Source organism: Bactrocera latifrons, unplaced genomic scaffold, assembly GCF_001853355.1.
Source record: "Bactrocera latifrons isolate USDA-ARS-PBARC rearing strain unplaced genomic scaffold, ASM185335v1 scaffold_318, whole genome shotgun sequence".
Lineage (NCBI taxonomy): Eukaryota > Metazoa > Arthropoda > Insecta > Diptera > Tephritidae > Bactrocera > Bactrocera latifrons.
In genome coordinates this window covers 44,489-72,313 of record NW_017536830.1, presented here as the reverse complement: position 1 = coordinate 72,313, position 27,825 = coordinate 44,489, and the positions used below count along the sequence as shown (strand labels likewise).

The 27,825-nt window shown below is 35.5% G+C and overlaps 5 protein-coding genes across 11 annotated transcripts; 2 read left to right on the top strand and 3 right to left on the bottom strand.

Moving 5' to 3' along the window:
* Nucleotides 1-175: 175 nt before the first annotated feature.
* LOC108970955 (zinc finger protein 473) lies at nucleotides 176-16,570 on the bottom strand. 5 transcript variants are annotated; one of them, XM_018936696.1, is made up of 9 exons: nucleotides 15,846-16,570; nucleotides 11,212-11,530; nucleotides 6,925-7,440; nucleotides 6,127-6,316; nucleotides 4,737-5,993; nucleotides 3,301-3,468; nucleotides 2,490-3,227; nucleotides 2,221-2,430; nucleotides 176-1,188 (listed from the first exon to the last, which is right to left on the bottom strand). In XM_018936696.1, exons 2-9 carry the CDS (start codon nucleotides 11,410-11,412, stop codon nucleotides 668-670), a joined length of 3,801 nt encoding a protein of 1,266 aa, XP_018792241.1. In that variant the 5' UTR covers nucleotides 11,413-11,530; nucleotides 15,846-16,570; the 3' UTR covers nucleotides 176-667. The 5 variants fall into 5 exon arrangements, with proteins under 5 accessions (XP_018792241.1, XP_018792238.1, XP_018792239.1 ...); XM_018936693.1 differs by lacking the exon at nucleotides 6,925-7,440 and having other exon boundaries at nucleotides 15,846-16,554; XM_018936694.1 differs by lacking the exon at nucleotides 6,925-7,440 and having other exon boundaries at nucleotides 16,344-16,554.
* Nucleotides 16,571-16,987: 417 nt separating this feature from the next.
* On the top strand, nucleotides 16,988-19,615 carry LOC108970951 (conserved oligomeric Golgi complex subunit 5). The gene is made up of 4 exons (XM_018936686.1): nucleotides 16,988-17,076; nucleotides 17,141-17,711; nucleotides 17,774-18,844; nucleotides 18,910-19,615. Coding segments are annotated over exons 1-4 (2,217 nt in total). The 5' UTR covers nucleotides 16,988-17,074; the 3' UTR covers nucleotides 19,483-19,615.
* Nucleotides 19,616-20,576: 961 nt separating this feature from the next.
* On the bottom strand, nucleotides 20,577-24,506 carry LOC108970952 (serine/threonine-protein kinase TBK1). 2 transcript variants are annotated; one of them, XM_018936687.1, is made up of 10 exons: nucleotides 24,351-24,506; nucleotides 23,931-24,141; nucleotides 22,837-23,863; nucleotides 22,614-22,765; nucleotides 22,424-22,551; nucleotides 22,258-22,333; nucleotides 21,801-21,925; nucleotides 21,564-21,741; nucleotides 21,206-21,490; nucleotides 20,577-21,130 (listed from the first exon to the last, which is right to left on the bottom strand). In XM_018936687.1, the coding sequence occupies exons 2-10, from the start codon at nucleotides 24,012-24,014 to the stop codon at nucleotides 20,999-21,001; spliced, it is 2,187 nt and encodes a 728-aa protein (XP_018792232.1). In that variant the 5' UTR covers nucleotides 24,015-24,141; nucleotides 24,351-24,506; the 3' UTR covers nucleotides 20,577-20,998. The 2 variants fall into 2 exon arrangements, with proteins under 2 accessions (XP_018792232.1, XP_018792233.1); XM_018936688.1 differs by lacking the exon at nucleotides 24,351-24,506 and having other exon boundaries at nucleotides 23,931-24,147.
* A 115-nt stretch (nucleotides 24,507-24,621) lies between these two features.
* Nucleotides 24,622-25,679, top strand: LOC108970954 (ragulator complex protein LAMTOR3 homolog). The gene is made up of 3 exons (XM_018936691.1): nucleotides 24,622-24,784; nucleotides 24,857-25,049; nucleotides 25,120-25,679. Exons 1-3 carry the CDS (start codon nucleotides 24,741-24,743, stop codon nucleotides 25,255-25,257), a joined length of 375 nt encoding a protein of 124 aa, XP_018792236.1. The 5' UTR covers nucleotides 24,622-24,740; the 3' UTR covers nucleotides 25,258-25,679.
* Nucleotides 25,437-27,625, bottom strand: LOC108970953 (glucosidase 2 subunit beta). 2 transcript variants are annotated; one of them, XM_018936690.1, is made up of 3 exons: nucleotides 26,463-27,625; nucleotides 25,781-26,403; nucleotides 25,437-25,714 (listed from the first exon to the last, which is right to left on the bottom strand). In XM_018936690.1, the coding sequence occupies exons 1-2, from the start codon at nucleotides 27,487-27,489 to the stop codon at nucleotides 25,787-25,789; spliced, it is 1,644 nt and encodes a 547-aa protein (XP_018792235.1). In that variant the 5' UTR covers nucleotides 27,490-27,625; the 3' UTR covers nucleotides 25,437-25,714; nucleotides 25,781-25,786. The 2 variants fall into 2 exon arrangements, with proteins under 2 accessions (XP_018792235.1, XP_018792234.1); XM_018936689.1 differs by having other exon boundaries at nucleotides 25,635-26,403.
* Between the last annotated feature and the right edge of the window lie 200 nt (nucleotides 27,626-27,825).

Here is a 27,825-nt window from a genome sequence, read left to right as displayed (position 1 = left end):
AGTAGAGCTTTAGAAAACTCGTCATATTGCACAAAACTACCATTCGGGACTTTCAACACAAAAAGTTCGAAATAAACAGTAAAGCTGAAAAGTAAAGCTTAAAAGTAGAGTTTTCAAATCAACACAATAGAATAAGAAATTGCTCATTTCAGGTTCAGGTTTATGCTAAGCGGAGAACAGCGTGTCGCGAGGTTTSATTATTTTAGCGACAATCTGACTTCATTTTCAAATTAAATGTTGGGGTTTAAACTTATGTTCTAATTATGTATAATAATAAAAATGTTGCGCGCGTCATTAATATTGGACTCAAGATATTTATGCGCGCGTATAATAATGCAGCACGGTTAATGTGGTATATGTAAATGACTTAAATTAAAAGCTTAGAAATATGTGCAGAAAAAGAAATTTCTTTTACTATACGAATTCCGTCTTACTTTAAYGCTTACGCGCCATATAAAATGTTGCCTTTTCACAATCACGTCAGCAACTTACAGTCTCGGTTGCACTACTAAGCCCCAGTCGCCATTGCGCCGGGGCAATAGCAGATACAGCCTCGCGTTTATCTCAGCACCGTTCTATCCACCTCGCTAATATCATTAACGTTATTATTATTATTATTGAACGCTGCCGTCAACGCGCCTCACCAGTGTGTGAAATTATGCTGCTGTTAGTAAACCACCGGATGTTGCTCGACATTCGCTGGCAGGTGCTGCAGTTGCATGGCGGCGCGCGCCAAGACGCCCGGATCGGTTTGTATGAGTGCGATAGGCACGGGTGGCGGTTGTTGCGGTTGAGGTTGTGGTGCATGAGCTTGTTGTTGTGCTTGCGCCTGTGTTTGTTGATGATGCGCCTGTTGCTGTTGCTGGTGTTGGCGATGTTGCTCCTGCTGTTGTTGATGTTGTATGGATAATTGTAGTAATTGTTGTTGCTGCTGTTGCTGCTGCTGCTGATGTTGTTGCTGCTGCTGTTGCACCTGTTGTTGGTGCTGTTGATGTGCTTGTTGCTGTTGCTGTTGTTGTTGTTGCTGCTGTTGTTGCTGTTGCTGCTGCTGCGGCTTCTGATTATTATGTGAAGTTATCGTTGAGGTAACCAACGGCACTAGACTAGGAGCTAACTGCACGGCATTTGCCGCAGCTGCACCCGATGTTATTTGTTGGATGGTGTGCATGGTCGGTGTTTGATGAGGAACTGAGCGGAAATGTGAAAATTCATAATTATGTGTTGTTAGCAAAATTAAAATCATAAGTGGTAYCCCTAATTTGCTAAAAGAACGCCAAGAACAAAAATATTAATAATTTAAAACAAAAATTCAAAAATAACTGTAACTGGGCTAATTATATATCTATTCATATCTAATAGCGCAATTCAATTTGTGACAAGTTACTTTTCACAACACAGTCTGTAGTCACAAAATATTGTCACAAATTTGTCACCTCATAGATAGCTGTTCACGTCACAWAGCTACAAAGAACTTTTRTTTGCCATTTTGAATATACTGACAAGYCACTTATAGAGATCATTATAGATACTAATCGATTGTAATCGATAAAGTTAAAAASAAATAAATTAAATATGGTATTTGTATATTTTAATTGRTATTTTTGCTTTTTGACTATGTTATAGAAAATGTAATATTTATGATCGACAAATATATTATAAAATGTAAGAGAATCAATTGAGAGATTTTTGTGACTGTCACGTGTTGAATTGCAAAATCACCACATGTCACAGAAACTGTCTCTAATTTAAAATATGAATTTCAGAGACTTGTGASTGCATCATAGTAAAAAATTGTGGTATAAAATTGAACTTTGGRAAAACAAGAAAAAAAATATTAAGTTCGGGTAAACCTAAACCCTGATATCCTTGCAGGTGCATTTCTAATAGAATAAGGGTATAAAAGGATAAGGGTTTAAAAAGATATTTATCTTTGTTTTTATAGGTCAATTTGTATGAAAACTATATACTAAAATAGTTCGATCTGTACAATTTGGTTGAAGATTGTAYCGTTGCTTACATAATTTTGTGAAGATATCTCAACCAATAAAAAAATAGAACATACAGWTCAAAACTGAGGGGCTGGTTCGCGTATATAGACGGAYAAACAGACGAGCATGGCTAAATCGACTTATTTCGTCACGCCGATCATTTATACATACATTTGAAATTGGTAACTTATTTCACTTAATTATATCATTTAAAATCATTTTAAACACTTACGAAATATTGGTTTTATTTCCTCTTTGACCGACGTCAGTATACCAGCTGGAATTTGCGGATGAGGCTGCGGCGGAGGAGGCATTACCGCATCGGGATGGTTCATCTTCATGTGACGCTTCAAATTTCCACGCTCAACAAAAGCTTTGCTGCACAATGTGCAGGCGTGCGGTTTCTCGCCCGAATGCGAACGCATATGCGAGACAAGATGACCTTTAATAAATATAGCTTAATATACCCACAATTTTTATTGAATTTTAAAAATCTCTTACCYTTGCATATAAAGGTCTTGGGACATTTCTCACATGAAAACGGACGTTCACATTCCTGTCCTTTAGTGTGACTACGTTGGTGGAACAGCAGATTTCCTTTGAGTGGAAATGACTTACCACAAGTCTCACAAGCGAAAGGACGATCACCGGTGTGGCAACGTGACATATGATTGATGAGATGCTCTTTACGAGTGAATGGCTTGTTGCACACATTACAACAATGTGGATTGTCACTGGAGTGCTGGCGCATATGATTGTTTAGATGCTCTTTACGCGTAAATGTCTTTTGACAATATTCACATTTATGCGGTGAATCGCCAGTATGCAAACGTACATGATTCGTCAAATGCTCCTTGCGTGTAAAAGTCTTCTTGCAGTAACTGCAACGATGAGGAGATTCACCAGTATGYTGACGCACATGATTTACCAGATGCTCCTTTCGTGTGAATGTTTTTGTGCAGTATGTGCACTTGTGCGGCGATTCTCCGGTATGTTGCCTAATATGATTCACCATATGATCTTTGCGCGTAAATGCCTTCGTGCAATAGGTGCATTTGAACGGTGTTTCACCAGTATGCTGACGTATGTGATTTACTAGGTGTTCCTTGCGTGTGAACGTTTTCAAGCAATATGTGCAACGATGAGGCGATTCGCCAGTATGTTGACGTACATGATTTAGCAAATGTTCCTTGCGTGTAAATGTTTTCGAGCAGAAATCGCAACGATGAGGTGTTTCGCCTATGGATTAAGTTTATAGGATTAGTTCTGTAAACCACTACAAGTGTTTCACTGGTATAAGACGTATACTAACCTGTATGCCAGAGAATGTGATTGGTAAAGTGCTCCTTGCGACTGAAACTTTTGCCGCATATCTCACATCTAAATGGTGTGTCATTAGTGTGTGAACGCATATGATTAGCTAGGTGCTCTTTGCGTGTATACTTCTTGCCACATACATCGCACTGGTGAGGTGTTTGACCTATAAGAAAAAAAACAAAATTTTTAATACATATATCTGCACTTAAATGGTTGTGTGGTTATGAAATGGTGCTGAAGAATGGAAATGTTTTACAATTGGGCACACATAGTTAAAGGATAAGTTTTGTAAATTATTTACTTGAAAATTCGACACCACTTGGTTTCAGATGTGTATAAGAGACAGCATAGTTAAAGGATAAGTTTTGTAAATTATTTACTTGAAAATTCGACACCACTTGGTTTCACAAGATTATTTAGAGTGGTGGGTGGGAGATAGAAGGATGGTTCCTCTTCTTCCTTTTTAATTGTAACAAATTCATTGTAAACATTGTGAGAATAAAATGGAAACATTATTTATATTATTTTAAAGGCTTGATTAACCAAACCTCAAGCAATTTATTCTATTTACAAAATACTAAACACAGTGTTGCATTTTAAAATAAGACGCGTGAGGGTTGCAGGATCAAGGATGACATGATGCGAGAGCCTCTCATTTTCTCAAAATTCTCTCTCAAGCGCATTCCCTTGTTATGTTGGTAGCGATGAAGACCAGGGAATTTTGAACAACTGATATCAAAAAGGCGAGATGACAGAAATAAATCGGCTAATAATAACTGACAAACTCAGTATGAAACTAAATTTCAAGGTACACAAATAATTTTGAATTATGTGCAACTAAAGTCTTTTTGCTATACTTTGTAACAAATGGCAAATATTTTTAATTAAAACGTTAATAAAAAAATCGTGATATCTTATTATGAGTTGTATAGTTCCTTTGTTTTTTTTTATTTTCAAATAATAATAGGATTAATAAGTAACATTTGAATTATGTGTGTATATGATTTCTGTTTTTAATTTCCAATAAAGTTTTTTTTTGCCTATTAGAAWTTTTTTTCCAAACATTATAGATATGTATATATCTATTGCTTTTTGAGAATTGTGGGCGATTCACATAGAACTTTCCTCGCTTTGCTRACAATTCATACTTTAACAATAAAGCGAGGAAAGCAAAGACTTTGTTAGAATGAAAGCATTGCTTTCCATGCTTCTCTCTAATAAAAATGGCGTTTGTTGCTTGGCAAAGCGCAAAAAATGAGAGCTGCCCGAGTTAGAGTTTATCCAATTAGAATTCAATATACTTGGCATCTGCTAAACAAACACAGTAATTTCTCATTTAAACTTAAATCAGTTGGATCAGTTGAATGAAATTATATGAAATATTGTTAGGTTAAAGAGGGGATTTGTCTTTTAACGCGCCCCACCACTCACCAGTGTGCCACATGTAGTGGTTAACATAGTGTTCCTTGCGCGTGAAGGACTTCTTACAAATATCGCAACGATGTGGCGTCTCACCCGTGTGTTTGCGCACATGATTCACCATGTGCTCCTTCCGTGTGAATGTCTTTGCRCAATATTGGCACCGGAAAGGGGTCTCGCCCGTATGCGAACGAAAGTGGTTGTCCAAATGTTCCTTGCGTGCAAATGTCTTCTGACAGATCGTACATGCAAATGGTTTATCGGTTGAATGTCGTTTCATATGGCGTTCCAAACTGGCATTGTTAGCGAATACATTGAAACAAACGATACACGTAAACATTGGTCCACCGATGTGAATCTTCCCATGGCGCGTTAAATCTTGTGAAGTTGTGAAGCCCTGTCCACAAACCTGGCAATTGAATGGTTTCCGTTCACTATGATAACGTCGATGTACGATCAACTGATAGCGAAATTGGAAGATTTTGCCACAAATGTCACAGACATGTGTACCAGTAGCGATAGGTGTGCCATCAGGAGCAAGCGCGATGGTTGTTGTCTGATCCACAACCGGTAGGCCGCCCTCCATTTTCGGCATCAATAGCTCCCCAGTCACAGTTGGGGTTGCTGTTACAGCCGTTGCGGGGGCAGTGGTAGTGCCACTAGTGCTGATTGCCGTCGTTAGATTGGTAGTTGTTGTGGGGGCCACAACACCGCTTGTTGTATTTGCGGCTRCCGCGGCCGCAGCAGCAGCGACAGCGGCAGCATTAGCGCTGGCCACAACGGCCGCAACTGCAGCATTGTTGCTCGCATTACCATGCGGTGGTGGTGGTGCAGGATTGGGTACTGCATGTGCGGCCTGATTCATGACATCACCGTGAATTTTACCAAAAACTTCATGATAGGTAAAAAGCTGGGAAAAGTCTTCAATGTTAACTTTATACATTTCAATAGGCGGTTTGCCCATTCCAACATCATCTTTAATTTCGGTTTTCGGCGCACCTAGGGTTATGGTAGTAGCACCGGATGTCGTCGGCGCGGACGATGCTGTTGCGCCTACGTGTTGCATCACTAAGGATTGATTTAACTTCCCGTTATCTAAAAATGGTTTCTCCTCTTTAATATTTTCTCGTTGTAGGAGTTGTTGTTGTTGGGGCTGTTGGTGCTGTTGTTGAGCTTGCTGTGACTGCTGCACAGCGGCAGTTACATGTTGCTGCTGCGAAACATGCTGCTGTTGTTGCTGTCGATTGTCATCGCTTGCATTTACTGCAGCTGCAAAAAAAAATAATAATCATGAAGACTAATAAAAGTTGGCAACAATAAAATAAAACTCTATTTTTGGCAAATCGACCACGAAAAGCTAAAAAAAAAAAAGAAAAATTCAAATGGGAAATTTTTGCATTACCGTGAATTTGTAATGCATTAGTTTGCTGTTGCTGTTGTTGTTGCTGCTGCTGCTGCAGTTGAACCTGTTGCTGTGAATGTGTATCCTGGTCCGACGTTTGCTGCCGCTGATGTTGTGTGATTATTGTTCCATTTGGCAAAATATTATAGGGCAGAGCTTGACCATTTGATACGACCCAATATTTGCTCAACTGAAAAAATAAATTGATAGATAATTTACTTAGAAACGTACAAAGTACTATATATAAAATGAAAGAGAAATCGAATTCGCTGTATTCAATAAAAAAGGAATTAAATGAGATTAGTGCGATTGTATGAATGAAAGTAAACAGAAAACTCTTAGAAAATAGGTAAAAAGAGGTAAATTATAATAAATCTTTGCATTTAAGCCATTATTAAAATAAAAAAAGGATTAACCAGCAAGCGGGTCATTAGAGAATTTTGTTTGTCGTTGATTGGAAGTTATGGATCTACAAGCGGAAGCTCGAAAATATTTTGCGGAATATTAGTTGATAAACCTTCGCAGTTATTATTATGTTATTATGTAATCTAATCCATAAATTTCATGCAGAATGCATGTCCCTTCTTATAAAACTTTCTACAGAATCCGCGGCGGACGTTTAATGWAATTCCAACGTGTTGATGTTTGCGTGTTTATGTTTTTGTTTCGATAATTGTGCGCATTGAATGAACCGGTGATTGGYTGATAATGCGTGATGAGCTAGTGTGTGAGTGTGGGTGAATTTTTAATTTTGCTCATTTATTGTGTTGTTGTTGTACTACGACGTAAAACTCTTACGTTTGGTGCATTTGGCAATAGTGCAGTTGTGGTTGATGCCGTTGCTAATGTGTCTCCAGTTGAACTTATTRTTTGTTGCTGCTGATGCGTTTGTTGTTGGTGCTGTTGCAATGCCGTTTGGCCTATCTTTGTRTCAGCAATATTGCCAGTAACGACAGTTGCAGGATTCGTAACACTTATGCTAAGACCACTGACAGTTACTGGCGTCGCGGTTAGAGTGGTTGGTGTGCCACCTCCAGCTGCAACGGCCGCAATTGTCGCCGCCGTCAAAGTGGCTATTGAAACTGGCTGCTGTTGGACTGGGGCTGTCAGTGGTATTAAAGTATTACCGGCAACACCAACCATGCCGCCTGCTGTGGCTATAGTGGAGGGGGTTGTCACTATGGCAGTGGAGCCCCCGCCACCACCTCCACCACTTACACTGCTCAACGACATTGAATTAATCTGTTGCTGCGTCTGCTGCAGTTGCAATTGTTGTTGTTGTTGTGCTGTTTGTTGTCTTCGGATTTGCTGTGGCTGCAACATGTTGTGGATGCTTTTAAAAATGAAATATCACAATTTCAGACTCAAAGGATTTCTGTTCTTATTTAGGATGCAAATTGTTATTTTTGGCATTATTTTTGTAAGCTACATAACATTCATATATGTACGTTTATATATGCACGTGATTTGTTTGCCAACCAACAGCTCTTTTAGCACATACAATATTCTAKATGCAGGAACGTATATCCACAAATGGTTGTGTGTATGTGATGTAGATGTATGTGTAAGTATATGCGTCTGCTTGCTCGTATGAATATTTGTTCTCAAAAATCATCGTACAATATATGTACATATTTATGTGAGTGTTTACAAATGAGTGCAAATGAATTAATATACAGGTAAAGTGAGGTTTTAGACAAATGCATAATATTTCATGTCCACAAATATACTCGCTTACATACATACATACATATATTACACAAAATATGCACAAAAGTGAGTAGAGAAATYCATACAAAGTCAATTATCAAATGAGAATAGCTACAAGAAGTTGATAAAAAATGCTTATGTAAGCTCATGACATTACGATCTGTTACATGAAGATCGGTAATATTTTACCTATATGGATGTCGGTGTCTGTAGAATTTATGTGGTTCAGGCTGATGTCAACTAAATAATATATTATATCTTCGTCTGCGTAAATTCGGATATAGTTTTACATTCAATATTTTGTGTAACGTGGACAATCTAATTCGTTCTGAAATATTACAAATTAAGTAAGGACTGAATACGAAAGTGTGGTTGGGTTGCATATTTTCAATATACAATTTTTCCTAGACTGGTACCACTTTTTTATATTCGTGAGACGTTTGACCTGCTATGTCAATTAGTGTGTGTTTGAAAGCTGTTTACTACGCGAAAAGTGTGTTCCAAAAAATCATCATGTTGGCGATAGAAATAACAGAGGATCTTAACATCTCTTTTGGATCGACTCAACGCATTTTGGTTAGTATCAAATGAAGCATTTTTGCGCAAGAAGCTGGGCCCATGTTATATACATATGTGATTCTTCATCTTACAGTGGCCAGTTTAGAATGTGACAAGTAGGATAAATATGTAAACATGCTGAAACTATAACCCTCCATTAGCAACTTCTATCTCTGCCTACTCCTTCTTCCTAGCGGAGCTGCTCCTTTTTGATGATGTAATTTATTTTTTTACGAGTTTTTTTTTTGTCTTAAATATATGTATGTACATATGTATGTATATATTTTATATGTTTGCATAATATCTTAAGAATATTGTATCTATATTTCAAGTCGAATTTAAAAACTTCAAACCGATTTCTTCTCAACTCMCTTTTACAAAGTCGGTGCCCTCATAACTTCAAATTGCATCAATTCTTTTTGAACGCTATATTCTATACATAATTTATGAGATAACGTTGAAGAGTTTTCAAATTTTTCATTTTACAATGACATAGCTTTTCGCTAAACATCCAGTTTTTTCCTAAAAAATATTCCAAAAAGTTAAAAATAGAAATTTTGAAAAACTCTCTCGTCTTTACATAGGGAATACTACTATCAATCGAATGAATCTTGATTAGAACCACCGCCAACCTTATCCCAGAGGCTCCTGAGTAAATGCCGCCTTTGCTCATTTCTTCATTAAAATTATTTTTTTTTGTTTCGTGACTCGTGTATACATACCTTCATACATATCTACATCAGCGTTTCAAGTATCTTATTTAAGGCTATCTTAGCATTTATAACAATGCGATTATCTTCAATAAGAACAAAACCAAAAACAACAAATATTATCGCAAATTGGGAGCGCCATCCCATAAAATGAGCTAAGACATTTCATGGCAAACTATACTCCGCACATACAACGTAATACAAACTGATATTCTATATTAAATAGGAACACTAAAAGCTTAGGACTGCAGTGACAAAGTAAGAACAATTSGTTATGAAAAGGATTTGGAGGAAAAGAGAAAGAGCAGAATCAGAGATGAGGTGTGGCGTTAATCAAAAGGCACGAACATTCATTTAATTGTGATAGGGTAAATGATATGTATGTATATGTAAAGGAGAGTTTCTTAGTAAGCAAAGGATTTGTGCTGCAAAATGTTTCATAGCCTAAACGAAYAGAAGGGGGTTGAATAAGGCTAGAGAGAGGAATTTAAACTGCAAGCGACATTAAATAATTTATATAAACTACATTTGAATATACTGTATRTATAAATGTATTGTTACATTTTTAAAGTTATAATGTGTTTAATGGTAAATTATTTTGAAGATGAACTGAAACTGCTAAACATAAACGCATAGAGAAATATATGGAAGTGAAACAATGAGTAAATTAATTACATTTATATATAAAAACTAGATGTGGAAAATAATTTGTGAGATTTGTGATATGCTTTAATAATCAGTTAATAAAATTAAGCTATTTGAATGAAATCGAATTTTATCGGTCAAAAGAGATAGACATAAAATTGGTTTTAATAAGAAGTTTTTGCATATAATTTGCTAAATATAAATTCACTTAAAAATAAGATCAGACATTTCATAAATTCAAGAAAATAATCTCTATTAAATATCTATATATACATACATATACATATATCCTGTATATGAAGATATATTAGGTTGACAAAAAAGTATTGCGGTATTTTCGCTAGTTGGCGCTGAGAGCGCGTAGTTCTAGTTTTATTCGTCACATCGGGTCATGATTTACCTTTTTGGAAAGCTCATTTCACGCGCTAACACGTGCTTRATTGATTGTCGTTTCTTTTAAGTCGATCGTGTGTTATAGCGTCGCAAACATGGAGCAAACTAAAGAGAAAATACGGCATATTTTACAGTACTACTACGATAAAGGCAAGAATGCATCTCAAGCCGACAATAAAATTTGTGCAGTTTATGGACCCGATACAGTTTCCATTTCCACCGCACAACGATGGTTACACGTTTTCGTTCTGGTGTAGAGGTGGTCGAAGATGCGTCACGCTCCGGAAGGCCTGTCGTCGAAAATTGCGATAAAATCGCTGAATTGACCGAAAGAGACCGGCATAGTAGCAGCCGTAGCATCGGTCAAGAGCTGGGCWTGAGTCATCAAAAAAAAATTTATGAGCAATTGAAAATTCAATAAAAATACCGCAAGACTTTTTTGACAAACTATTACATACATTTGTATATCTGCAGCAATAMATTTTTGTAATGCTAGTCTTAACTTTTATAAAACCTTATATACGTAATTACAGTAAGCACTACAACTATATAAGTATGTACATAAGTACATACATGTATGTATGTATATGAATATTCAACTTTGCGCACGCCGTAGGTGGTCATAAACGCTAACAACTAACAATACCCAAAAATATGTCTTAAATACTTATTCAGCTTAAAACTTGTAAGTCCGACATTTATATATTAAAATTTATTTACGATACATTTAATGTAATATAATTTAATGTAAATAAAAAACCTAATCAAAATCCCATTTACTTCAATTATTATTAAACATAAAATGTATGYAAAGAGGAGATGGAATACGAGCGCAATATGAAATATGAGATAGAATCCAAGACGGACGGTGCAAATAATTATTGTTATTCATATTATTATAAAGCTCAGTTACAGCGTGAGTAGACGAAAAGTAACAAATATAAATCAAAAAAGAACATAAACAACAAAACAAATATTTATTTTMCTATAAAAGCATATTAACCAAAAGTTGGCAAGAACTGAACACAGACACTGATTTATCATATTACCATTTGCCAAAATAACTCACCTCGTTTAGTTGTTGGTTTTGCGTCTGTTGTTGCTGTAATTGCAGTTGATGCAAATGATGAGAATTGTTAATATGTTGCTGTGGTGAATGTCGTTGCTGTTGTTGATATTGCCGATTCAATTCATTAGCAGTGGCTACAGTAATTGTGGCTTTCGCTGACTCACCAGGAGTTGCTTTTACTGCTGCATGTTCACTATTCATTTTCTAAACACCACAGAATTCTGTTCTGCATGGCGAACATCTTCGATAATATTTTGAAGTGCAGTGCACTATCATTGATTTTAAATATTATATAATTTTATACTCTTCAAATTTATTGCTATAAAAAAATATGTACGGTTATGCTATGTACTTATTGTTCATTATTTCGTATTTCGTTAGTTATGCATATATATACATATAATATATATGATATATGTACGTATGGCCATTATTTTATAAAGATGCGCCAGAGAACATAAAAGAATGAGAAGATGCAGGTTTAACAGCGAACATTTGTAAAATTTCAACCGTGGAATTCACCTCATAACGATGGAATTCACCCCGTGACATTTTTTTGATTTTAACGGGAAGGGATCTGTAATTACAGCTTTGTTAACATTATCAACCAGAAAATATTGTTGGGGTATACATATTAGGTTGTCAAAAAAAGTCTTGCGGTAYTTTTATTGAATTTTYAATTGTTCACAAAATTTTTTTTGATGACTCATGCCCAGCTCTTGACCGATGCTTTGGCTGCTACTATACCAGTCTCTTTCGACCAATTCAGCGATTTTATCGCAATTTTCGACGACAGGCCTTTYGGAGCGTGGCGCATCTTCGACCACCTCCACATCAGAACGAAAACGGTWTCGTARTAGCACTGTAAAATATGCCGTATTTTCTCTTTATTTTGCTCCATGTTTGYGACGCGCGTGAAATRAGCTTTCTAAAAAGGTATAGCATGACCCGATGYGACGAATAAAACTAGAACTACGCGCTCTCAGCGCCAACTAGCGAAAATACCGCAAGACTTTTTTCACAACCTAAAATTTATGTCTTGCTATTTTTAATTTTTTATGTTCTCTGGATGTATATTATTATAGATACCAAGTGTAAAGGCAGGATTCTCAAAATATATCAATTACCAATCCTTGAAAAACTAAAACTTCCTAAAAAATTGCAAATCTGACTAACTTGTAAGAAAAATCACAATATGAAGGATTTGCCAATTCTAATATTCACTATTATCCGTACAACTAAATGATTACGCATTTAACAAAGGTTAATAATTGCACTTATCTAGGTTTCAGTTCTATATTGTATCCAGAAGTTCTATTTGTACATCCCTACATATTTTAAGAATTTTAAACTATTACTTTTAATATTCCTACTTGCTACAATAAACAGACCGATTTTTACTTTATGAACATACTAAGAAGAAAACACATAAAAATTAAAAACCGCCTAAATGACTGAGAATTCGTGACCACCGTACATAACACCTCTACCTCACCCCAACCTTTTTCCCCTTTCAATCTATTTTTCGGCTCTTATATTTTGCCATTCCTCTTGCTCAATGCATGCAATTACGTTTGCATGTGTATGAATGCATATCAGCAATATTTGTAGGTTTGCATGTGTGCGTTTACTTCCAATTTGCTCTCTTTACGACTTTATTCACAAAMAAAAAGCTTCCTCTCGCTCTTGCCAATGCCCCGCCGCATCAAGTTAGAATAGAACAACAAATACACCTTACCGCACTAATGCCAATAAGATAAAATACTACTACAGTAATTTAGAACTCCGACCCCTTCGCCAAAAACGACGACACTACATCAGCCCGCATATTGCCTATCTGGTGTCCAGTGCTTTTGAATTTCTATTATTTAATTTTCACCATATGTATGTATGTATACTTAATGAATTGAAAATTCTAAAAATTAAAGGTAGTAAATAAATAAACACATATTAAGCAGAAAAGTTGATTGACAAAACCGTATGAAATATTTATTTAATCCAAGGCGTATAATCAAGTTCGTTTGCTTTATTACTCATTTAATTAAAGTTCATTCTTTCTCTTTGCACTCTCTCTCCCTCTCCCAAATTTGTTATAGTCATCGTCATAATTATCTTCATAATCCACTGCCTTCGTGCTTTCGTACTGCTATGTCGAGTTTTAGCTGAGACTGAGCTATTAAACGTTCGTTCTATTGCTATGAGCTTCTGCCGCTGTACAGACGTTTGATTTCGTTTTCCATTATACTCAATTAGAGTGCATTTCATAATTGTTTAATAAATAAAAAACGAAATTTAGTCGAGGTGAAGGTGGGGCAAAGTGATTGCAAAGTAGATATAGAGATTTGAGAAGGGATAGAAACATTTTTTTGTGCAAAGCAGCAGTTTTCCGTCTGTCATAAAATCGATGCTTAATTTTTTAAGTTTAACCATAAATATAATAAATATGATAAAAAAAAATTGAAAAGATTCTACTACTACTAACTACCTAGTTCATACCACAMACACAATACAAGTGTCAACGATTTTTTTGACTTTCCCTGACCTTGACGTCTACCTCCCCCACTCACCAAAAACCTGAATACAAATTTTTATCAAAACAAATTTACATTTATCAAAACAAATACATTCAGCACAATATTTTAATACAATAAGAGTATTCCYATTGTTCGTGTTATATCAGATCACTGCAATAGTGATCTACTGGCCATACAATATTTGTTATTCTATAACAAAGAACCTTTTCCAAAGCTTAAATTATTTATTTCATACATATGTATTTAAACTAAATTTTGCATATAATTTTACATGCGAGTATGTTAAGTACATAACATCCATATGGCAGCAAGAATGTACTTATATGGATGTATATACAATTGTGTATATGTTTGTACGTAAAATTGTGCATTCGCGGGCAAAGCATCGGGCTGTCGATTTCTTGTTACGCACGGCCTAGGTATATTTCAAAGCTCATTTCATTCCTGCATAAATGCAACCCTGCCTCTGCTGCCTGCTCACGCGCTCATAAACTCGCTTATACGCTATTGCTTCCCCAACCCAATTGCTTCGCATTCAACCAGCCAACCGAACGTTTACCCACTCACACACACTTCTCAACCTAATACCTGATACATATTTACAATTACCAGAATGACACGATGACGTTAATAAGTCGTCTTTTCTGTACGTAAATGTTTAAGTTTTCGCCTCTTCCAAATCTATATTCATACATATGTATTATTTGGTTATTTGTTCGCTTCACTTTACAAGAATTATGACAATTGCAAATTCCGAGCTGATTACGATTCACTTGATTTTCAAAATATCTTTCTCAAAAATTGCACTTTACACTTATGTATAGGCGACGGTACATATTATATTTATCTGATTTAGTTTTAGTTTTAGTTAATATTTAAGACCTGTATTTTTAACACAAAGTTTCTAAAAACATTTAATATGCACATTTAGAAGTTTCATAAACAAATTATTCACTCCACTGTGCATAATCGAATATATTTTTTCTTAATGGGACGCCATTGAAGAATAACTTTTGAATTAACTTGATTTAGAGGGGAAGAACTTTGGTGCCAAGCAAAAAACAAGGAAGAAAGAATCCGAATAGAACAAAATACGTCGGCGGAGGTGAGACGACGAGTTAAGGTGCGTAGACTGAACTCAACTGAACCGAATTAGGTGGAGAGAAGTGAAGAGAACTCATCGAATTCGCTGCCATTTCCTCAGCCGCCAACACCGTAAGCATAGTGGCTTTCAAACGTTGATTTTGCTGAGAGGGAGATGAGAACGAAGAAATAACAAATGTACGTACAACCAGAATGATTGACGCTCAATTTAGTGCACTCATATTAATCGGCCGCTGCGCCCGACGCGTCAGACAACTGCTTTTACACAGATTCTGATTAACGAAAAGTGAGGGGCCACTACCCAATCAACAGTGCTGTGTTTCTTATTGGGAAAGGTAGCGGTAACAATCCAATTGGTAAAGTGATATTCTTGTCTTCAAATAAACTGAGRGCAAACTTTAAACACTCTTAAAGATACTAAGTACTTTAAATACTAGGTTGAGCTTTTAAAAATTATATACATAATTAAAATATATATAATATATAAATATATATATTTTTTTATTAAGGAAAGCATCAATTAAAATAAAACGCGTACACTCACATTCAACATAGCTTTCAATAAAAGCATAATAATAATTATTTGTACTTTTAAAAACATCGGCGCCTCCATATTTATTGTTTATAAACAACTGCTAATTGGGTATAAATCATATTGACCCTCCTTAGAAAACGCATCCCCTCCCAAGTTCATATTTCCAACCAGACATAAACATTGTGCTCTGTCTCTTTACCCGACCAGCAACTCTAAGTTGGCACAATAAAATACATACACACGGCGTCATTCGCTGTCGCTACCAAAGCAACTTCAATGGAATAGCCGCGGTTCTTGCGGCTATGAACGACGCATGCCCACAAAGGTCATATTGAAAATTTTGGGAGGAGCGATGAGAAGGCGGTTACGCGCTCTTTACACAACCATAGCATATGTTTTTAATTTAACTTAAATATGAAACATTACTCATTGCTGGTATATGGAATATATATTTTACTTACTATTTAATTTTAATGACATACTACGTCTTTTATTTAAAAACAATTACATAAAACTTTCAAATACACTTTGCCGCTTATAAATCTCACTTTTGCGGATACAGCGAACATTAGACGAAATGACTGGATAAAAACTATTACTCATTAATTGAGCTTTTATTTTTAATCATTTTTATGCACTCAACTTAAATTTTCCCACTTTTTCAAATATAAACAATTGTAAACAAATGCTAAAATATGCGCCAATCTTTAAGGCAGTGCTACGCTTTTACATCTGGCAGCACTCACAWGCACCACTCCTCTCTACTGGCGACACTTTGTTTAGCTTTAACCGAATCCCGACGRTGCTTTGGCGAATTAACACATCTCAAACTCACGAATTCCTTAATGGCCGTCGCCACCACCTTCGTCTTCGAATATAGTTCTAAACTCTTGTCTTCTCAAAGTGTCATTTCACTTTCAGAAAATTCATATAAGAATCTTTATTTTTTTAAACTATACCTATTAATTGTGCACATTCTTGCTTAAATTTTGTTTACACACAATCTTCACTTATCACTTTTATACTTGGATAGCTTTTTGTAATGTTTTGAAATTAAATTTCTTATAAGAATAAAATAAAAGTTCAGACTTTTCCAACGAGAAATATTCTACCCGAACTCCTCAACGATTGCCAAATATTAAGGACGGTGCCACACGTTTCAAAGCATTTGTTCTATAGAAAGTTGCCACACATTACTAATTTATTTAGTACACATCTGGGTAAGCTTATTTGGAAATACTTAGGCCCAAATTATTCAAATATAATAAGTTCAATAATTTTTAGTTTTCTTCTCAGCTAAGTGAAAAGATATCTCGCTTTCGAAGAAATAAAGCATACTAACTTTTTTAACAAGTTATTCTAAAAGGCATTAATAATTTTATCTTTGATAACTAAATTTTTAATAAAAAAAGCCGTTTTGTTTTTTGGCCTTATAATATTTATAATACAATTTTAGCTTTACTTGTTAGGTTTCTTACGTAGCTGGGTAAATTATATGTTATTTCTCATATTAATTAATGTTACCATTGGCAATCCTATATTGTAAACAATTATTAAATACAAATTCAAATCATCTGGTAATGTTATTTACATTTTATCCCGTATTTCATTCTGTTTTGATTTGCAAACCAAATTTGCGGAAAACCTGTGATATTTGTGCACTTCATACTTGTATCAAATCAATGCTCAAATGTAACTACTAGTCATAACGCAACTGTATAACATTATAGTTATTTTAATTATCTATCATTCTAAGGTCTAATTTGGAATTAGATGACGAATCTATTACGAATATAGATGCCAACACGACAATTCAGGAGCAAATTCAGGAACTTACAAGACGTTTGCAAAATGTCAATGACGATCTACATCACCAAGTACGCGAAAAACATGATGCTTTACTTCAGCAGGCAACACATGCTGGGCGGTTTGATGTTGCCCTCAATACTTTAGCTAACGATGTGGAACAAATTCGAGGAACTGGACAAAAGTTGAAATCTCAAATTGATACCCAATACCAACAGGTCGATAACCAAACGCGTATTTTGGGACGATTGCACGAGTTATCGCACCTTCTACGCTCGGCCGGCACATTACTAACACTGACAGCGAAACTACGTTCTACGAAGGATGTGCTTAAACAAGCGGAGCTTCATTATGAACTAGGACAATTGGTTGATGACGAAGATTTAAAAAAAATTGATTTCGTTCAAAATGCTCGAGCCGAAGTTATAAGCTCTCGACAAAAGTTAAGAAACCTAACACAAATGCAACTTATAACAGGTCTGCAGGAAAGGAATGAAGTTTTAGTAATTAATGCTCTAAAGGTAATAATATAAAGTATTTATTTGTACTCACAGTACATAATGTGCATAATCAATTTTCTTAGATAGTTAAAAACTTCAAYTTACTGCAAAAGTCGTTAGATAACTTAGTAGCAACGTACATCTCCGACTTAGAACAATCACTTAGAGATTGTTTTGCTGGGACAGATATTACCGTTTTGACCAAAAGTGGTAACACCGTTGCCCCCAAACCTAGTGGTACAGTACGTGGTCCTGGGAAAACACCTATGCTGACCACGACTCAAAATTTCAGAGCCAAATTTTGGAAATCACTACACTGGCTATTATATGAAGAACTTTATGAAAGTTGCGAACAAGTAAATTTGTTAAAACGCGCTTTGGATCAAATAAGACAATTTGGCTTCGATTCAACMGAAATATATGATGTCCATAACCATTTTTGGTTTGCCGTGCAAGAGCTATTACGCAAAACCTTTACTGATAGTCCAGCTCACGTAACGCAAACATTACAAGAAGGCTTAGCAAAATTGTTGACCTCCGCACGTGGCTTCGAGCAGCGTTTGAATGGTGAATTTCTGTTCGATAACGACATGTTCTCCTCATTGGAAGTGGGCTATATAAGCAAGTGTGCCGCAAATATGAAAGCTTGTCTCGCTGGTGTCGACTTACCATCAAATGAAACGGTTGATGCACTTATACGAGTTGCTTCTACAGAATTAAGTGCTGCTCTAATAGACACGCGGTTAACAAATTCCGTTGGAGCTGTTTTTATAGCTTGTGGCAAAGACTTATGCACTAAACTAGAGTCACAAATCAAATTGGGTCCCGATTCCAAACAAGTAGTTGACATTCCAAACTTCCTGCAAACACAAAATGTGATATTGGCGAATATTTTGTATTACTATAAAGACTCCGTACGTCGCATGTTAACCGACTTGAATGTGCAATTTTCGAAATCAAAATCGTCGGCACAACAAGAAATATTAAAATCTTTGGAACAAACGAATATATTAATTGGTACCATATTACAGCAGATTATGAATTCAATTTTGTCAACGATTAGTATTATACTGCTTAGCATGCATCGTGAACCAGGACTTAGTTCCGAAAAAATATCTATTGTCGGCCCTTCAATGTACATGAAGGAGTTGCAGGTAAGTAACATTATGTAATGAAAAATGTTTATATTGTATTTATTTATTAATATGTTGCATTACAGGAATTTATTAGCCGCGTCTGGCAGAATCATATTGGCCCCTTCGAAGATAAAGAGTTGGTGGCGAAGTGTGGTCATGAATTGGCTAAACGTTGCATAGAGTTATTTGTGCACAATATGAGCATTTTKCGTCCAATCAGCGATGCAGGGCGCCAACGTCTAAATAATGACTGCAACCACATGGAACAAGCACTTAAACCGATTTGCCCTAATTTGCCAGATTTAGGAAATTSTGCTCGCTTACTACGTGCAATGTCGTTCTTAATTGTGCAACCTCCAAAAGAATTGGTGAAACAAAGTGTTGGTAATGATTCACTGGTGCCCAGCTATATTGTGTTGTTTCTATTATTCGGGCATGGCAGTGCCGAACTTCAGAGTCCGCATACCACCGCGAATTGGTCGAATGAACGTTTGATGGAATGGTTAGATGGACATACATCGGACCGTGAAAAGTTAGAATTGATATCAGGTGCATTGCAACGTTACCGTGATCAAGTGCGAAGGAAAAAAAGTGAACAGTATGATGATGTGTATCCACTAATGGTAGAATTTTTTGAAAAGGCTCTAAAATCATAATATAATTGAGTGGTGCGGCTGCTCAATTTCGTAATATTATTTAATTCGTTTAATTATAATTGTTACATTAATTTAATAATATGTTGTATGAAGAACATAACCAAAATTTAGAATAAACTTTGCTTGAATTGAAGCTTAATGCCTTTTATAGGTCCATTTCTTATAGTATAACAGTGTGTAAAGATCTTTATTTTGATTTTGATCGGTCACTTTGTATGGCAGCTACATGCTATAGTGGTACGATATCGGCGGTTCAAGCAAAAGAGCGGCTTTTTGTGGTGAAAAGGACGTGTGTATTGAATCAGAAAACACAGGTGAACAACAATCTGAAAAATATGCACATATCGGACGAAGTTCGAGTGTTAAGGCTACATTAATATTTTTTGGTGCGTAAGGGTTAGATAATTAAGAACCGCCTGRTCGATTGCCTTGTATATTGCCAACAACGTTTCTTTGTCTTGTTCTACTGGCTAGTGTCGTGCCATCATTTGGATAAGGTTCGTTTTGACTATATGTCGGTCAGTGGAAAGTTTTTTGTTGGTTATGAGATAAAAGACTCAATCCAAATACCAGTTCGGTTAGGTGCAACACATTCAATACATCGGGTCATCTCAAGACATGCTCAGAATTTCAGACTTATAGTTAGTGGCCCTGCGATGTTGAGCTCGAAATATGTAGGATGACGCGGACAGAACACATTCACGATTCGCCGGCAATCTCTAGAATTATGACCACATGCAATAGCTTACGTGATATTACCATTGCTAGTGGTTAACCGTTCCCATCACAGTCAGGTCTAAGTAACGGAACCAGATTTTTATCTAAAAAAAGGACTGTCAACTCGGCATCATTTCTCGAAATTACTTGAAGAATGGATTCTGCCATTACAACAATTATTATTATAGRTTCGATGCAAATGAAAATGTAAGAGATCAGCAAAGTTCAACGTGCTAGCTAGTGAATAATCAATAATAACATGAGSCGTTCATATTTGAAATCATTATTGTTTTGCTTTGGGTAAAATAGTTAGAATACAAAAATTTCTTAATTAAAAGCTATAATAAATTCAACTTTAAGAATATTTCATTATGTTCTTACATTCATACATACATACTTAACTAAAGGAAATTTAGAAAACATACGTAATTATAGGTACTTCTGCAACAAGCATTAATTTGGATGCACAAGTTGCTAATAAAGCGGTGTCCTTGGACATTTTTAGACTCAATAAAATGGTTACGCAACTCTGTATTTCAAAGTCTACTGAATACTTATTCTATAACAGATTCACTAGGACTCAGGAAAAAAGATCAAATATGGAATAAGTGTATATAATATTTTGTCATGTACTGTAAAAAAAAAAATTATAGAAATAGTTTTCGCTTTAGGAATATGTAAATAGGCTATGTATGCATACATATATATATGAAAAATGTCATAGAATATGAAAATTATAAGCCTGAGTCCCTATAGTTATTTTCACAGTCTTATCTTACTTTCTTCAACAGAATATTGATTACGTTTTGTTTAGCACAGTTTCAAACTGCTTCACGCTGCTGCAATCAATGCCCAACTCCTTAAGCCGATTAATGAGCATTGCATTTTGATTCATTATTTGTAAAACTTCTTCGTGTTGTTTGTGAATTTTCTACAAAAATAATATATATTTATATTATAAATTTATAGAATTTATAGAAATATATTTATATATGTATGTACACACCTTAATAAAACTTTTCTGTACGTTCTTTGATAATTTATTATTATTGTTGGTAGAAGCTTTACTATTTTCATCGACTTTCATTTCCGACTTCAAATGATACAACTCATCACGTAAATCGTTCAATTTACGTTCATAGTCGCGTACGTCCTTTTCCAATATCTGSGTTTTAAGATAGACGGTTTGTGCTAGTTTATACCAATCGGCGAGGCATTCGGCCATTTGCGCTACGGCGGGCTTAACGTCATCAATTAGCAAAGCTTTGATGCGATCGCCATTACGAAAAACCTATCAAAGAGAAGGGGATGACATATAAAATAAGAATAACATTATTGTTGGCTTATCTTATCTGAATACTCACTTTTATCTTTTCCAAAGCATGAAATTGCTCGTCATTGTAGGTTAAGGTACGTGTTGCGCGATCACGTAGYAAATGTTGCCAGGAATCACGCAGTCGCTCCACCAAGTACTTCGCTCGCGGACTGGCCCTGGTGCGACAAGGACACCGCTTGCCGTGCATGGCAGATGACCACTGATCACTAAAAGTGTAAACTTTTTAATTTAGTCTTTTTTTTTTTTTTAATATGTAAGTACGCACTTCAGAGCGTCTTCAGCGACGAAATGTTTATACATTTGCATTATAACATCGGCAGCATCATCAAAATTGGGCTTGAGATCATACAGAGTAGAAACGATTGGTTTGAGTTCATTGTCTGATTTTGTCTAAAAAAAAAAAAAAAGAAGTAAGATCTGGCAATATAAAACTTTTTTGTGGCGATATCTTGTGAAATAAAAATGTTTTCTTTAAAAGAACATATTTTTATTCGTTCAGTTTGTATCTACATATATGATATAGCGGTTCGATATCGACAATTGAGCAGCTTCTTGGGCAGAAAAAGCTCATCATGCTSATCATATGTATGCATATCATGCCATCCATATATACATATATGGTATATATTTTATGGGGTTTCCGACAGTTCCTTCTGGTTATCAAAAATTTTATGGGAAACTTACAGCAGTACAGTGCATACGTATTTTAGATGTATACTTACTAAAGTCCCAATGCGTTTAACTGCATCAGCATAATCAAGTGTTGTTGTCAGCAGATTCTCCAAATGTTTGGTTTTTCTATAAAAAAWAAAWAAAAATATATATATATATATATATTAATTTTAAATGCAAGTTTAGCTACAAAAATATAAAAGGATAAATACATACTTTAACAGTAAAGTTATAGTTGTTATTAACATTGCTATGAATTGTTCTACAGAACGCTTCATTAAAATATCCATGGATGTAAAGGTGTCAATACGTCTCTTGCATTCATGCCCAACGCTGCAAGCGGCCTAAAAAATAATAAATAAAATACTCATTAAAATACACTCAGAACCAAATAGCAAAAACCCACCTTAGCAAGACTTGCATCATTTTCAACCGACACGTTAGTTGGGAATACAGGAAACTTTGGCAATTCTAATTGTTGGGGCAGTTGTACATTATTGTCATCATTACTATATAGAAATATTGGATTTTCTGCTGTGGTTTTAGGAAAAGCTTTAGCTATTAAAATAAAGAAGAAATTATAATTGAAATAACCGAAAGCTTATTTGAATAGCTGAGTCGGCACTTACATATGGAGGAGGACGTCACCTTTCTTTCCAAATGCTCGTTATTGAATAAAAGTATTTGTTTTTCTATTGGTACTTCGGTTTGTAGAAATACGCGTTCACGAAAATTATCAATTTGTTCGTCTGGTTCGAGGTAAACCTCCACGGAAGTGGTGCGATTTGTGAAGAAAACATGCAAAACGAATTTACGCAAAATTAATGTTACTTCTTGGAAGAAACGATCAAACGACCAGGTTTTTTCTCGATTTTTTTCTAACAAACCAGCTAAGAGCGGTGTCACCAATGTCTTGAGACCTTCGGACAAATTGCAATATGATGGAAGCGTAGTTGACCATTCGATTGGTCCATTTTCGGATAGTTGTGTACCCGAAATTACCCCGGACGCCTTTTTCGTGGTAATTTGATGCATTGTTTCGCGGTTTTTACGGCCACCAAAAGGACGGAATGGTAAGTTTCCAGTTGCTACATGGTAAAGGGTGACACCAATGGACCATAAGTCCACATTTGCAGTAAATGAACGATTTATTTGTTTACGTAGCACAGCACGTTCATACATATCGGGATGTAAATACTCCTCTGTTCCATAAAGTGAAACAAATGCTTGATTATCATCYAATTCCCGAGCGGCACCGAAATCAGTTAGCTTGTATATGGTTTGACCATCTTCCGAAATAAATTTCATTATATTTCCTGGTTTTAAATCGCGATGCACTAAATTATTGTCACGTAAGTGTTTCATTCCAGCACATAAATGTTCCAGCACCAATAGAAATTCATTCTCTGGTAGTCCATAAGAATTTTCAGGGTCATCGAGTATATTGAAAAGACTTCCACCGGTACATAATTCCATAACAATTACCTTGCCACGGCCTTCTTGATCTTCTTCGATTGCCAATAGTTTGACAATATTTTCATGATGTAGTTTTTTCAGTGCTTCGAACTCGCGCATTTGAACATCCGGTGGCCGCAAATGACTATAGGGATTAAATGTTTTCACTGCCACTGATTCGCCAGTATTTTTATTGACTCCCTGTTTGAGAACATTATCGCAATATCTGTAGTGACTCCCCGAGTTAAATATGCAAAATTTTTTTTACCTGAAAAACCGACCCAGTTGCTCCTTTGCCAAGTACACTAGTCGTGCACCACACATAATTAAGGGATCCTCGTAGAAAAGCCATGTTTTATTTGTTTTTACTTAATTCTCTAACATTAAAACATCATTTGCCATAAGAAAATTTTATCCGCTTTGTTGTTAAATGATGCACAGAAAAGAAAAATTATTGTCAATGGTGTAGAAAAATACTTCTGAAATTATCGAGAAAATCGATCACGATAGATATTTTGAGAGACACATTTCAAAAGAAATTAATTTTTATTCTGGTTATATCGTTTAATTCAGAACAAACAATTTGCAAATTAATAAGTTTTTTAAAATTTAATGAGTAAAGGCTAGTAAAAATTGTCTAACATTTTTTTTTTATATTACGGCTATATATATATAATGATATTATTACCAAAACAAATATTCAAAGGTTGCTATTGCGTTTATTTTCTGTTTCAAATGTCAAAATTTTACTTTACAATTTGAGCAGCGAAACGAAAAATTTTTTTACATCGTAGAAATTTTSTCACCCCAACTCAACACGGAGAAAAATTTTACCGTTGCAATAAGTTTTCTTGTTTTTGCTATATTTCAGTAATTTATTAAGTGTGGTAACCATGGTTGTATATATTCTACAGTAGATAACCGAGAACTCTATTTGCTTATTTTAACAGCTGATTGTGCCTATTAGTAAGTGGTCAAAGCATAAATGCGAATTGAGATTTGTTTTGATTAGAAAACTAAGTTTTGGGAGTSAAATATTGTGCTCAGGATTCGCAGGATTCAGAGCATCTCGTGAAATATGACGGATGAAGTAAAGAAATATTTCAATGGACTACTACATAAGTGCGTATTTCCTAAATATAATATATTGTGTGCTATCTCTCTTATAAATTGCTATTTTCTTAAACGCTAAAGGGTCAATGGTCTCTATATAATACAAGTTACCGACAGAGATGGAGTGCCACTGTTACGAGTAAGTCAGGATAAGAATGTTGACTTCGCGCTTATGCCTTCCTTCATACCCACTTTTGCAACAGCCAGTGAACAAGCAGGAAAATTGGGTTTGGGGCGTAACAAAGTTATTATATCGATGTATTCCAATTATCAGGTTGGTCAAAGAACATTTTTAGCATTTGTAATTGTATCAATAAATATTATTAATTTTGTTTTATTTACAGGTAGTGCAAATGAAYAAATTGCCACTGATTCTTACTTTTGTTGGTGGTGAGCACTGCAATACTGGCCACATTTTAGCTCTAGAACACCAATTAGATGCACACTTGGAAGACATTAAATTAGCCGTAAATGAAGCGTAATAATATTTGAACTTTTTCACTTTTCTAAAAGCATATATCTACATACATCCGATACATTATGATATACAGTTTTCAATCTACTCTTGATATACTTCGTTTTTCTTGAATGATTTTTCGTAATAAAATCAAACAGATTTGATGTATTTACTTAATTAACTTAAACGGCAAAGGCATAGTTGTGTAAATAGGCGATCGGAAGTATTTACTTTATTTCAATCAGGAAATTATTACATTTTATATATGTTGATCATTATATCAGTTAATACAAGTGAATAATATTTACTAATTAAACTTACGTATATATTATAAAAAGTGTACAAATAAATTTCCTGCTGTAATGATTTACAATYAAAGGAATGCTGATGATGATCCTAGAATTCAGTATAAATTACATTTATTAAATACATTGAGTTTACACTTAACTTTTTTCCTTTATAATTAAAACGACACTAGACACCTGTGGATAAATATCTATTGAAGGTTCATTAAAAATATAAATGTGAGCACTTGTATCTCTTTTCACCTTATTTTAGAGTTCATCTCGTTGACGAGTGTCGTCTGCAACAATACCATCACAAGCAGCTGGTGTTTCGAACACATAATTGTATTCACAGCGATTAGGTTCTGCTACAGATTTAATGGCATGTTCAAGACCACATTTGAAGTCTACAATTGTTAMGCGTTGCGGTCCATTCCAACAAGCAGTACCATGGGCATACTTTTGTTTCTGGTACTTTTTATCACCATCTCCTATCCACTGCTCATAGCGTCCCAAATTGGTTTCATGCCCACTGCTGCGTTGTTTTTGTGAAGCTCGTTCGAAAGGACAAAAAGTATAAAGGTATTCTCGATCTTCAAATGTAAAACATTCGCCGTCCAACACAGCATATTCCTCATTAAGCCCATAATCCTTTGAAGTCTGATCTTCAATGTCTTTAATCTCATTTTCGATTTCGCGTACTTTCTGTTCCGCTTCGGAGTAGGTATTGCGAGCCTCGTTCGCCAGATCTATTAAATGTTTAGTCTCCGGATCATAATCAGGCTCGGRATGTGTTGCGTCTGCCACACTTCCTACACCAACATCAGCTTCACCTTCTTCATCCTCATAGAGGTCTTCCTCTCCGTAGGCACCTTCATGTTCACGACCTATAAATACAATTATAATAAAAAATAATTCATATTCAATGATTAATATGAAAAACTACCTTCTTCGATTGGGAGTTGATCTGATTCTGTAGGTCCCGTCTGACCCTCTTCTTCRCCTTCGTCTTGTTCTGGATGTTCAACACCTTCGACAGTTGGTGGTTTAAAAATACCTTCAGCCAACATCTTAAGCGGTTTAATGCGTGGCCACGACAAATCATAAAATGAATCTAAATCAATGCGATCGCGTTCATCGAGGAAATACTTTGCTTCCTCAACAGTTACAATGCCATTGCGGTCACGATCTAGTGTCATGTCTACCATTAACTCAGTTACTTCCACAAAACCGTCCTTGTTCGTGTCATATTTAATAAATGCCGCTTCAGACTCATAGCGCATGGTCTGTGAATCTTCTTGTGATTTTGCGGCCTCGGCCGCAGCTGCATCTTTTTCACGCTGTTGCTCCTTATATATTTCCAATGCTTCTGCTTCAGCAGCTTCTGCATTTCTTTTCAATTGCTCTTTTTCTGCTTTAATTGCTTCCTGCTCATTACGTCTTTGTTGCAACACTTTATGTCTTGCTTCACGTTCGGTGCGCATTTGTTTACCTTTGCTAATCAGTTCTGCTCGTTTTTCACTACCGCGCTTATGTAAATCAGCTAGTGATCGTTTTATCTCTTCCTCTACACGTCCTAACTCTAAACAAGTGTTTGCACATTTATTACCACCATCTTTCCATTCGTCGCTGCCGTCACAGCAGTCACATATTCCATCATTTACACGTGAACTTTGAATGTCTTGTTGGCGGAATCCAACATTTTCACAATTAAAAACAGCATTTGGGCAAGCTGATGTTCCTGGTTCATCGCTACCGTCTTCGCAATCGCAGAAATCGTCGTTTATCTGTGTATGACGAATTGTTTTTTTGCTATCTAGACATACCCAACTTTTGTCCGAGCGAAGAGCGTACAATGAGGCCTTGTATAGCGGTACACCTACTGGTCGAGGGACGTGCGCTACGGATAACGTTATTATTATTGCCAATAGAAGCAGCTGCAATTGCAGGCTTTTTAAGCCCAACTGATACATTTTCCTAATTTCAACAATTTAACCAAGACAACAAAGTTAGTTGATTGGGCTTACGTGGTATTACACTAATTTTTTGTATTACGGACCCAAAAGAGGACGTAAAATGTATGAAGAGGACAAGAAATGTCAAATGCCGGCATTTACCAAAGAGAACGTTTATTTTACGTTCTCTGTTATTTATTTGACGTTTACACGAAATTTAGATAAATCATCAACAAATAGGTTTATCGATTATTATACAAATATCTGTGTATTAAAAAATGAAAGTCGGGATTTTCTAAATCAACTATTTTATTTATGTTTTATTATAGACGAAAATTTAAGATATGTGGTATA